Raw genomic sequence first — 13,050 nt, forward strand, 5'->3', positions numbered from 1 at the left:
GCACCTAGGAGCTGGCAGGGATGATCAGAACAGTGGACGATGGCCAAGTCTGTCGAAAAACAGATTTGCCTCATTAGCCCCGGTGAATGCTCAAATGTAGGCCCTTAGATACAACAAACCATTGAACGAAGAGGGAAAAAGCTGTTTGCCGACAGTACACATATAAAGACGGGTCATAAAAATAACTAATATAAGATGAAAACAGTCCTGTTCACACTCACAGAGCATGGATATCTGTCAGAAACTTTGGATGACAATTAGAATTGTATATTTATCTAAGGTTACAACAGCATGCATCACTGTGTGTTTATTAGAGTTCCAGCGTTACTTCTCATGTTCTACCATATTTCTTGCATTGCTGTATGTTTAATAGTCAGCTGGCCTTACATTTAAGGTTTAATCGCTCAGTGAGAGTGTTGATGTTTGAAGATGTGCGCCGATATAAATATGTGAAGTTGGCCTTTGGAATCAAATTGCTTTTGAATGTTATTGTTTTTCCAATCAAGGTTAAGAGCGGTCATTGACTTCATGTTGTTATATAGTCCAGCAGCCAATTTTAAGAACGCTGTTATTTCCCTATGGAGATGGAGCTTTCATAAAAACATGTTGAGATCTTCATTTTCCATAAACTCCCTGGACATTTTTACAATTCACTCCAGGCAGTATCTCAGAACAGAAAACATCTTATTCTACATCTTTAATCTTGATATAATTGTACACTGAAAATCTATCATCAGAATTGAAACTTTTTTGCTGAATGGCTAAACGTCCACTGGGCGTTTATGCAGAGGGATATTCATGTGACATAAGAGAATAAAGCATATTTTTGTCACCACCAACATGACAAAATGGTAGGTTAGAATTGTAATCATACTCCCTGCCTAAATATGGCAGTTTAGGCATAGACTCTCCTTTCATTCCTGTTCTCAAGGCATCAGGAAATCCTTACAACTGATTTTCGGGGGACTAAAAAAATATTGGACGGTTGGGGGAGTAATAAAGCACAGAGACCTTTTACAAAATATAGATGCCATAGGAAATTATACTAACTCCAATTTTAGGCTATGAGCCAAATGTCCCCACAGTAGAGGAATAATAATGAGATGTTTAATGACGTTCTTGAGGCTTGTATTGGTTTTTGACTATAAATCATTTCATCAATCTTCAAATCTGATAGAACTTGAAGAGTGCCAGAAAGTTTTTTTCTGTTATGAAGGAAGTTGTGATGCAACAGATATAAATACCGGTCCCATAAAATCATGGCAATTCAGATACAGAAAATGACTTAAAACTTGAAATAGGAAATCTTGGTGTCTGGCGACATTTTAGTCTATTGCCGATCCCAGATGACATTTGAAAATCTTATTTCAATTTTATCCTAAAAGGCTAAAGGTTATTTTAGACTTACATATATTTATACATTGAATTCTTATAACCTATATGTTGATGTCATCTCCAAATAAATAAACCATTTACCTTATTATGTTATTATATTTGAGAGTCTTGGCACATCATGATTGAATCATCTGGCTATTTGTTATTTCATAGACACTCAATCCTAATCAATTTACAGCACACTTACAACATCAACAGCTGTCTTGGAGCAATCTGAGGATAAGTGCTTTGCTCAAGTTTGAAAAGGGATTGAATGGGGTGCCATTTGCCAGCCCAAATCTTTAACTGCAGTGCTGTGCGCACATAAAGATCCAGTCTGCAGTGCTTGTCATCATATGAAAAGTAGGTCATTCAAGTGTTTCCTTGGAAGTGCAGCAGTGTTTCTAAATCTGCCTCGTCCCTTATTCAAATGATTAGATTGCTCAAAAACATTTTGGATCTTGGGTCAAATTTTAATGAGTTATTTAAAACTGTAGAACCTAGTTCATCTAACTGTAGCTTGCATTATTCATTACAGTAAGCTACTGATCATTTAAAGCATTTTTTTATCAATACATTAGTTGGCTTTTTTTCCACAGGTTTTAAAAGATACCCAGTGGACCCATTTTGATGAATAAATGAATGTCACTATCGGCCGTCTTAAATCAGTCATCAGACAGCTATTGCATGGACCAGCGCTGCTCATCTCGAAATCTCTGAAGGGCTCTTTCAAATATTTAAACTAAATTCCAGCAGACATCCAGCATTGAAGTGTAAATCTGCTTTCATTCCGGTGGAAAGGTTCTTTTTTTTTCTTTTTCTGAAGCTTTTATTAAGCATCACACTTTGGCTCAGCAATGGTCCTGACACACAGGACAGTAACTAAAGGGGTGAAAGGTGGGAGTGATTCTGGAGCAGTGGTTCTAAAACAAGGGCATTCTGCAAACTTCTAGAGGGCCCTAATAAGTCAAAACTTTAATTATTTAAATTTAGTTACATTAACATAATCTTAGAGAAATATTTCACCCCAAAATGAAAATTTGCTGAAAATGTACTCACCCTCAGGCCATCATGAGATTGTTTCCTAACTGGAACAGATTTAGAAAAATGTAGCATTATATTACTTGCTCACCTATGGATCCTCTGCAGTGAATGGGTGCCGTCAGAATAAGAATTTAATATTGCATATTTTTTTGTTTTAGTGTTTTTAATTATTTTAATTAAAGTATGTAAATCTGCTGATATAAATTACAGACAAAAATAACAGCGTGGTTGGTTTACTACCATTGAGATACTATTAGTTTTTATTTTTCTTAAAAAATGATTTTATTCTTATTTATTATGCTTACATTTTATAATTACTTGTTTTGTCATCTGTATTTGTTTTATAATGTCTATATAATTTTTCAATTTTATTTCAGTTTTAGTTAAGTAGTCTTTTTATTTAATTTCAGTTAACACATTTCAGATATAAAGGAATTAAATTGTATGGCTTTGTTTTTATTTCTAGTTAACTATATAACCCTGAGTCACAGAAGAGAGAAGGACCTCAAATACAGAAAGCCTTTTGTAGCCATATGAAACTACTTTTTTAATTTTAATTTTAAATTTACTGTTTTGTTTTTAATTTAATGCTGGGTAATATAACAACCTATGGTGATTTTACAAATTTAACAATGAAAATATACCAAAAAAAAAAAAAAAAAAAAAAAAAAAAAAAAAAAATTATATATATATATTAAAAGGTTTAGCTGCTTGAGACTCCCTGCATTAGGCTGGATTTACACTTTGTTGAAAAAAACCCCATTATTTTCTTTTACTGGGCCTGGAATATATCACTGCGGACACATAAACTTTTGTAAGATTTACTAAATCTTTCTACGCACGTTTCATTAAATGCATTTTTGGTGAATAATTACTTACTAAGTTAAAAAATTAAAACCATTTGCTAAAATTAATAATAAGTGAACAGCCGGGCAAAGACATTGTGCAGTGTGCGCAAAGGCAAGCACATAAATGTACATATTTTCATATAACTTCCGTGAGAAGAGCATAACTATATAACAAAATGTGTTTGTCAGAAATGAGTATGAACCAAATGATTATTGGGCGCATCTTAAGCATAGATGTCTCCACCCCACTGACTGTATAGCCCCGCCCCCAACCCGCCTCCTTCCGCGTCTCTGCGGAGCGTGATTGGATTAAAGTCGCTTACCCTTTCCCCTCTAACCCGGTGATGCTGGCTGTTTCCTGCTTCTTCCTCTACCCAACCAGTGCTGCTGGTGATTTCGTGTTAGTTGGGCGCTGTAGCCACAGCGAGACGCAGAACGAGGACGTCAGTGGCTTTTCACGGCATTAAACCCCGAGTCAGCCACTGCATTATCCCATCCAAAATCACAGCAATGCGCAGGAAATCTAGGGTATTACTATGTTTCGCTGTGCTTTGGGTTCTAGGCATAGCGTATTATTTCTATTCGGGGACAACGCTGAGTCGAAAGGTAGGTTTTTCTGTTCGCTTCTTCTTGCATGTTGCTGGATCGGTGCTATTATAAGTTGTTAGCGGTGACTGTGTCGAATTATTTCGTTTGCGGATGAATGAGGAATAACAGTCACTACGGCGAGAGAACCAGCACGTTTAAATAGCCAAAGTCTGTTGAGTGGACTCACAAAGATATTGTTATCGCTCCGTGCTGTGATTTCACGGCGAGACTTCTCAAATAACCTCGTCTGTTTTAACTGAATTCAGAGCCTGCTATGTTGTGCTCGTGTTTCCAAAAGGTGTATCATTCCGAAGTCGTTTTTAAAAGCTTTGATACGCCGAATTTCTTTGGAGCAAGAGGAACGTTAAACTGCTTACTAACATGAGCTTTTCGCTTTTGAATGTTACAGGGTAGAGCTAAACCTGCGATTAATACATGAGCATTTCAGTTTTTTACATTTGGAATTTTGAATTATTTGGCTAATATTTAGTCTGGGACGTTTTACTGGTGGTAGGGACTATGATTTTCTCCGTGAGTCGGAGAAAGCGTTCAATGGAAGAGTCGTTCAGACTCCGTCAGTGACGCTTCTGCAGTTTACCTCGTTCCGCCAGTAGGTGGCGACACAATAGAGTATGTTTGTGTGTGCTTTGAGTCCTTGAATCATTCACGATTAAAAGGTTTGATCTTTTATCGCAGTTTACTTCTAATCTACTGAATAATGAGATCTTTAGGCTTAGTTTTAATAACGTGTTTAGTTGTCATTTAAATCTGCAGTCCGTAACACTGTGTGTTCAGAATTTATCAAATTAATGTAAGCGAGTACATCATGAATCCATTTTCCAAATCATGTTTTTGTCTTCTCCTGAATTTTTATATTCAGACTGGTACTGGTGAAACCGCTGCGTCATAGACATAAATCGAGAGAAGTAGCTCTGGTGTTCTGACGGAACACCATACCCATCAGAATGGGATACCTTTGGCTAATGCCGAATGATGTTTAAATTTAACCCATGTGCAATTCCACCAATTTCACTGCTGCGCATGCATTAAATTTAAACAATTTCAGCATACCTAAGATTACAAGCGGTAAACAGCATAGCCCTTTATAAACTGTATTTTTTATTAAACCTTACCAGGGGCTATCAAAACAGCAACCACTGTATAAACTGTATTTTTTATTAAACCTTACCAGGGGCTATCAAAACAGCAACCACTGTATAAACTGTATTTTTATTAAACCAGGAGCTATCAAAAAAAGCATACCCCTTTATAAACTGTATTTTGAATACAGACAAAGTAGGTTAAATTGACAGGCTCCGCTATAAAAATCAACTTCCGGTATGCTATTCTGACAAAGTATGCTACATCGACAACACCGGCTACAATGTTCTTTCCCAAGATGCACACAGTTCTGTTTATTAATCGCTAGAGTGCCAAAAGGTACAGACTGCGGTTTTAAGCATATCTGAAGCAGTGTGATATTCGATACAATTGGTAGTGTGAATGTGCAAAATTTCTGGTGTCAGTTGCTTTCAGTTATTTTAGCTGCAGAATAATATAGTTTTACTGTTTACTGCACTTTGTTCTTCTATCTACCCATTGGGTTAATAAATCGTACATCTTGCCCATTAACAGGAAATTGTTTATTTCCACATTAAAAATGAAGAAGTGTGCATGTACGTATATTAGGTCCCAGTGTATTTGGACTGTGCCGTATGTCAGACGGTTATAATGCCACAAATAATTGTGAACTGACTGTCGTATAAAGAACCATAATCTTCAAAAAAAAAAAAGACAACACATTTGAACATTTACAGTAACCTCTGATATCTAGAAGCTGTAAATCTGTATCTCATTAATTATCACTTGACAGTAGGTACATATTGCACTCGGTTTTGAGTGAGGGTGGTGTACCATGAAACCACACTTTTTAGTAACATACCATCTGTCTCGAAGGAAGTTTGTTGAAATTCCTTTGCTCAAAGGCAAATATTCAGCTCGTGTACTTCCCTTTGTATTAAATGACACACTGTCTTGAGGATTTTGTTGTGTTTTATGCTTTGTTTCCATTGCTGTCTGTCAGCTGCAGTCAGCCAACTCCTTTTCTATCGTGAGTGCATTTGATATTGTGATCAAGGCAATGAGGTGAATGGACCGCTGCACATTTGGGAATTCCTCCCTTATGGCACTCTGAATGTACATTACTGAATGTAACTCTATTGTTTGTCGATCATAGTTTGATGTTCACAAGTTGTTATTGTCCTATACTGCGGTCCGAAATGGGAAACGTTGCATGGCTGGAATAGAAATATACTGCCTTTCAAAGGCCTTGCTGTTTAGCAGGTTTCTCTACTGGTTTATTGCTGCTTTTATCATATAACCTCATAATGCGTGAATACAGCTGCTCTTGGATATGTTTTAAAGCTTCATGTAGTGTAGCATAAGCAAGTGGCTGAACAGCTGATTAGCGCTTCTTCATCTGGCTCAGGGCACTTTGTTGAATCCTTCTCTACATTGAACGAGACATCGATGCTACGGTATGGTGCAGCTTGTTCTTTTATATCCGTAAAATTACTTAATTCATTTTATTGAAGATTTTAAATTGACCTGACCTTTGCCTTGTCCTTATGCATTTATTTCTGCAATAACTGTTGCATAATAGATTTTAAACAGATGTTTAAACAGAAATTAGTTTCTGCAACCAGCGAGGGTGAATGACAGCCCCGGGACGGTGGGGTTGCACAGACACTCATCACAGATTCTAGTACCTCAGTTATGCATAGGTCAAATTCTGAATATTTTCTCTATCGGATTGTTTTTTTGGAGCCACGGCTGGCCTCGGATGCGGGCGGGATGGGAAAACAGGGGGTTTTTATCTCCACTGAGAAATGCGTTTGATCTGATATCTGCTCCACAACACAATTATTGACATGCTGATTGTTCTGCCGCTGTTGGCAGGATTACAGTGGCGGTGTTGGGATGGGGCCGAACTGCTTTCAGTCACTTGTTCAAATCAAAGCTTGTTAACATCAGGATGAACCAAAGTGCATGACGGATTCGGTCAGCTCTCACAAAGCTGTGTGTCTTCCTTTTTTCTTTGTTTCTGCCTTTTGATACCAGAGGAAAGTAAGCCATTTGGTTCTGATGAGTGTCCTACAGATGAATTTTGTAGCGAGAAAAAAAATGCGAAGCAGGGGCACTCATTTTTTCTTGACCGAGACTGTGGGTTTCTCATCGTTGCTCAGGCATTTCAGAATGACCATAAAATTTCACATGCTGCGGAACAAGATTGGCCCATAGCGTAGTCACATGACTTTTATCATGCAGCATGGAGGATTTTATACGCCAAATGCATTATTTGCATTAAAGGGATACTCCACCCTAAAATGAAAATTATTGTCATTAATCACTTAACCCCATGTCCAGGGCCGCTGCTGGCCAAATGGGTGCCCTAAGCAGAATAGTATTGTTGTGCCCCCTCCTTAAAAAAAAAACAAAAACTACTATTAGGGCTCAAAATAGAACTTAAATAAAATATAAAAGTAAATAAATACATTTATAAATTATACAATTTAATTTAAATTACAATTGTAGCTCTAGACCCCCTTCATTAAATCTTGCCCTGGAGGTCCAATGCACTGCAGAGTTTAGCTCAAACCCTGATTAAAGTCACCTGTCTGCGGTTTTTCGAATGATCCCAAATACATTGATTGGCACTGATTAGCATGCTCTGGTGTGTTTGATTAGGTTTAGAGCTAAACTCTGCAGGAAACTGGATCTCGAGGTCCAGATTTGAGGATCCCTGTGGCTATGATTGTATTAATACAGTTGACTGATTGATTTTATAGCCTCAAGCATTCAGAAATCCCACAATGAATCAGTTTTACTATGATAAAACCATGGTTAATTTTGGTAAGGGTTGTTATGCCCATATGTTTTTGCTGAAGAAATTAAAGCGGCTGTAGCAAAAAGGTGGCCAAAACTAAAAAATGAAGTGGAAATTTGAATTTAATGTTTGGTCTGTATTAAACATGGATATGATCATCCTGTAAGTATAACAAAAGCAATTACCAGGCCATTGGTGCAGTTTTAAGGCATTTGTAAAAAGTGCAAATTGTTTATTAGCTTACATTATATTTTAACATTTTATTCAATAAAACCATATCCTATGGTTATCATTAATTAACCAATCATTATTGCTTTTTATATAATACATTTTAAGTCATGAAAACTAGAATATTAAGTCAAATGCATTGCTGTTGGTGGTGAAATTATTGGCAACGTTACTAATGACAACAGTCAAAAAAAGTTTCACAGGATTATAAACGTATCTACCTGAAAGTGTAGAAATTTTTTCACTTTTTCATTTTGGGGTGGAGTAACCCTTTTTCGCACAAGTCAAAAACCACCAAACGAGCATAAAAACAAATTAATTGATTTTTATTCCAAATTTGTCATTTCCATCACTCGTTTCTGATGCGATTCTTTAAAATGTTCGTTAAAACTGAAGGAAACGGCTCATGATATCACACTAATAATTTAGCTATTAGACAGAACTACACAGAGCGAAAAAATAATGGAGATGGAGTATCTGGGGATTGGTGTTATCAGCATTGTCAAAATAAGAGTCCTACTTTTGGGCTTTGGAGATTGTACAATTGACTAGAGCTATTTTGGAAGATGCAAGACTGATGTAAGAAATAGCAAATGCCAAAGATCCCTGTCAGTTTTGTGTGGAAGAACGTCCTGGACATTGAGGTTACGTTTTACTCACCGGAAGGTGAATTGGGTTTTAAATTTGAAGGCTTCTATCTCTTCCCTGTGAACCTGTCTGCAAAAACTCTATAGCCTTGAAAATGGGATGCTTTTTTTTTTTTTTTTTGGTAGCTCTTTGCCATGGGATGTTTTTCTTCCTCTTATCTACCAGCTTAGCTTCAAAAGACCTCAATATTTTTTGGTTTCTTTTAAGTTGGCAACTGGATTTCACAAGATTATGTGTTGTCATCTTGTTGATTCTGCAGAGTTTAACTCCTGAGACCGAATCGGTGATCTTATGTTTTAAACCGAGCCACTAGTCGTGAACCGACTGTGTAAGAGAGCTTCCTGATGTTTTCACCTTTGATATGAGCAGGCAAATCATATATGAGGCACATTGCTTTTTTTTATGACCTGACCTTTGCTTTAACCGGAACATGGTTATGTGTCCATAAAGGGTTTTAAAGACCCTTCTCTTGAAAAGAGACTCCTCTCTCGTGTGCTGTAACTTTGGATACAATGGACAACTGAGGGACCTCAGAGGTCATTGGTTAAGGTTTATGACCATGGAATTCCTCTTTCGCAGTTCACTCTGTTTTTACCGGATGTATACAAGGGCTTTAGCTGAAATAGTGAGAGTGAACGGGTGAGGCCAGTTATATATTTTAAGATGGTGTTTGAGATGAGAAATCTGTAGTTTATGTGGAAACGGAGAGACTGTGGAGTAGCTAACTTTAGCTTTGTTTTTCAGCTTTAAAAACGAATATCCATTTTTCATATTTTTTATTAACATTTCATGGTATCTAATTCACAATTATTGCGGTTTTTAATGTTTCATTTTTTTTTTTTTTTTCACTCAATCGGAGTTATAAGTCTAAGATACTCACTAGGAGTTATATTATAGTCCTGCCTTTTAGGCCAAATTAGATATTTTACTCTGAAAAAATTACTGCATTACAAAAGACTCTGCATTACAACTCCCCAAGAGTTGTTGAAGTGATAACTCTTGACATGCAGTGATTACCTTTGAAGAATTGTCTTGTCCAAAGATTCAACATTTTTACTGAGGTTTTTGGCACCAGGGAGATGATTTTTCTGTAATATTTGGTAAGATAAAAGTCTCTGTGGGGATTTGCAGAAATCCTTTTCAATTCTCCCACAACTGCTTATTCAGTTAGGGAGTGAGATATGAAAAAAATTAATACTTCCCTGCTTACCACTTCAGTCTGTAACCACATTGTTCGGAGACAATTTCTATAATCTCTCTCCTTAGAACAGTTTTTGTATCTATTCATGCTTGATACTAGCCTTGTAAACTAAAGCTTCTCTGCGTGTTCTCATTAAACAGCACATCCTGGTTGTTTTTAGATAATTTTTAAGTCTGTTTGAGTGAACGGTGGAAGAGGAAGCACTATTTGGGAGTTCAGTTCAGACTCACCCAAAGGCTTGTCAGCATATTGGCTGTGAGCCAGGAGGAAGTGAAACATGAATGGCAAAATCCATAAAAAGATAGGATAAAATGTGCACTAGCATAAGAATGTGAAGATTAAAAACCTGAAACTTGCATCTTTGGACACCTTAACTACCAAAGAGTCTGTAAATATTACATGTAGAGGTGAAGAACGGCAAGCCTGTTTACCCAAAGGGCCAATGTCTTCTATGGAAGTGTATCTCCAGCTGAATGTGTGATCAGAAAATATCCATTACCGTTTGCAGAGAAGTCATCTTCCTGTGTTTTTTGTGTTTAGTTTAGTCATCAGTCTCTCATGTCTCTGTGAAATATGTATGAGCCACTGCGAGACGTATATGAGTGCAATGCAAATGAGAAGAAATGAGCTTTTGATGTTAAGGGTCATTCGTTCTTCAGCAGGGTTTAGATACTGGATATTCCTCTTGTGGCAACTCAATGACATCATTCTGTGAGGTTATCTTTTATGATTAACACAGTCAGACGCCTTATATTGGTCCATAGAGGCTTAGATTCCATAAAAAGAGAGTGTTTTCACATGTTATAGGACTCTTTGCAGGAAACATAAATTCACAGTTCTGTGTTTGCCAGCTGAACTGTATTCCATTTGACCAGTGTACTTGCGTCTCTCATGGTAAAACATGGAAGTAAAGCATTCCTAGACTATAAAATCTTTTTTAATTCCACTGCTCTGCCTATTGCATTTGTAAAACAAAAAAGTTAATTGTAAGGTATGCACTCTCGTTTTATATTCATGTGTGTTTCAACCTAAAATCTGGTGAAAAAAAATTCCATGGACACATTGTGTACCACTTTACATTAATGATTGCCCTTCATCTTTATTGTTTAGCACTGTTGGTACCGAAACATTCTTATCGTGATATAACACATCTCTCTGTTTCATCATCTCCAAGACAAAACAAAAACTGAGTGTTGGTTGTTGATAAGCGCTTACTGGCTCATGCTTTTCGAGATACGTGGTGAAAGTATTTTAGACTTGTTTTTAAGCCTAGTTTCCCAGCAGGCATCTTAGTATGGAGAGTATGGAGCCTGTAAAGGCAATATCTGTATTCTCTGAAGGCATATGTAACTCATGACTTTCATTTGAGTTCAGCCGGTCAAAAAAGTTTTTTTTTTTTTTTCTCCTTCTCTGAGGATGTTTGTCCTGTGGTGTCTGCTGGTTCATGCTGGGTGAATTTTTAAATGATCTTCTGATGGAGCAGATCTAACATTGAAAATATACAGTAACGGTCTACCTTGAAGAACTATTTTAAGAATGATATAATTGACTATAGCTATTTAGAAGATTTCGCCACAAGAGCAACATAACCCCCTCAGTCCTTTGAAATAGAGATGAATATCAAATGCAGTCAAGTGTGTCTCATTGTTCCCAGTGTTCAAGCCTAAAGGCAGCTCTCTCACAGTAAGAGTGTGAGGACTTCAAAGTAGCCGTGAAAAATGAACAAAGTTAATTATTCTGTTTAATATCAGAGAAAAGATTCCTGATTTCATTGCCTGTGTTTTCAGTGGTGATGTGTTTTTTACAGAGTCGTTTAGAGACGTGTTATTCAGTCAGTGCCATCATTAAGGATTCTCAATATATCTGCACTAGATCAGTTACTGATATTTGTGAAATTTAAATTTTAAAGATATTTTATTTATTAATTTTGTTTGATATTGGATATTTATTATCCTTAATATTAAGCCTTAATATTTAAATAATCTAGCATTTAATTAAAGGGATGGTAATCAATTACTAATGTGTTTGTTTGTTTTTCTCAAAAAGGTACAAGGTCACCTCAATCTCTGATATTTTGAAATGTGTAAATTCTATATTAAACTCTGCGCTATATAATTGCCAAATAACCATTAAGTTCAGGTTTCCTGTATTTTCGTGGGGACTTAGTTTTTCTCTCTTTGTTCTGTAGAAGATTGAGGAATACTATAAATATTTATTCATCCTTTAAATGGTCCATTATCTTGAGATGCATTTACTTGTAGAATGCCAAGTATTTATTATAGTTTTTAGAGTTTTAATTTTCTGTTTTAACAAAGTAGTATGGATTTATGGTATTTTACATGTGTAGTCATTTTGAATGGTAATCCTGTATAGTACAACAGATTTATTTATTTTTCTCTCACCATCACTGTTCGTGGAAACCAATAACACATCCCGGGAATGAACATCCGCTTCGTGTCTACAGCAGACACATCTGCTCTGTCAGCTTGTTTGAAATAGCGTAGCATGTTTCCCACGTAGATTAAACAAAGATCCTCTATGAGCACTGAGCAGTCAGAGTTGTTTAGACTATATTGAAGGGCCTGGTTCTTCACATATCGAGACGTATACACTAATGGGAAAGCGCTGTGAATACTGCCAGAGGGCATGAACGTGTTGAAGATGAGGATTTCTTAGCCAAGTGCTTTCGGGCTGTTTGCCGCCTCGGCAGCTCAGAGAGACCAACAGACCAATCAAATTACAGCCATATAATTTTAATGAGCTCAGATTTTTGAATCGCCTCCAGTGATGTATCATCATCATCTCAGCGAAAGACTTTACAATGCCGCTGATTAAAGGCTACTTCATGCTATAAGACAGCTACACCTTGCACTTATCACACTTTGCTACCGAAAAAAGTTCACCCAAAATACTCAAACTCAGGCCATCCAAGATGTACATGAGTTTGTTTCTTCATTGGAACAGATTTTGAGAAATTTAGAATTACTTGCTCACCAATAGATCCTCTGCAGTGAATGGGTGCCGTCAGCACGTGAGCTCAAACAGCTAATAAAATCGCATCAAGCCACATGACTCTAATCCACCAGGTAATGTCTTGTGATGTGAAAAGCTGGGTGTTTCATTAAGATGTTTTTAACTTCAAATCGCTGGTTCCGGCTGAAATGTGTCGTTAGTCTGTTTAACATTTGTCAACTGCCAGCCGATGTTCACTTTACTTGCTCCACAGTTTCAGT

At 36.7% G+C, this 13,050-nt stretch overlaps 1 protein-coding gene across 2 annotated transcripts in view; it reads left to right on the plus strand.

The window, feature by feature from the left end:
- The first annotated feature begins 3,615 nt into the window (after positions 1-3,615).
- Positions 3,616-13,050, plus strand: part of galnt2 (UDP-N-acetyl-alpha-D-galactosamine:polypeptide N-acetylgalactosaminyltransferase 2) — a 70,783-nt gene continuing 61,348 nt past the window's right edge. The window contains exon 1 of one of the 2 annotated variants that reach the window (XM_026223997.1): positions 3,616-3,872. In XM_026223997.1, coding sequence (XP_026079782.1) covers positions 3,777-3,872 — 96 coding nt within the window. In that variant the 5' untranslated portion in view covers positions 3,616-3,776. The remainder of the gene's footprint in view (positions 3,873-13,050) is intronic. The other variant, XM_026223998.1, reaches the window with a different exon arrangement.

Source organism: Carassius auratus, chromosome 38, assembly GCF_003368295.1.
Source record: "Carassius auratus strain Wakin chromosome 38, ASM336829v1, whole genome shotgun sequence".
Lineage (NCBI taxonomy): Eukaryota > Metazoa > Chordata > Actinopteri > Cypriniformes > Cyprinidae > Carassius > Carassius auratus.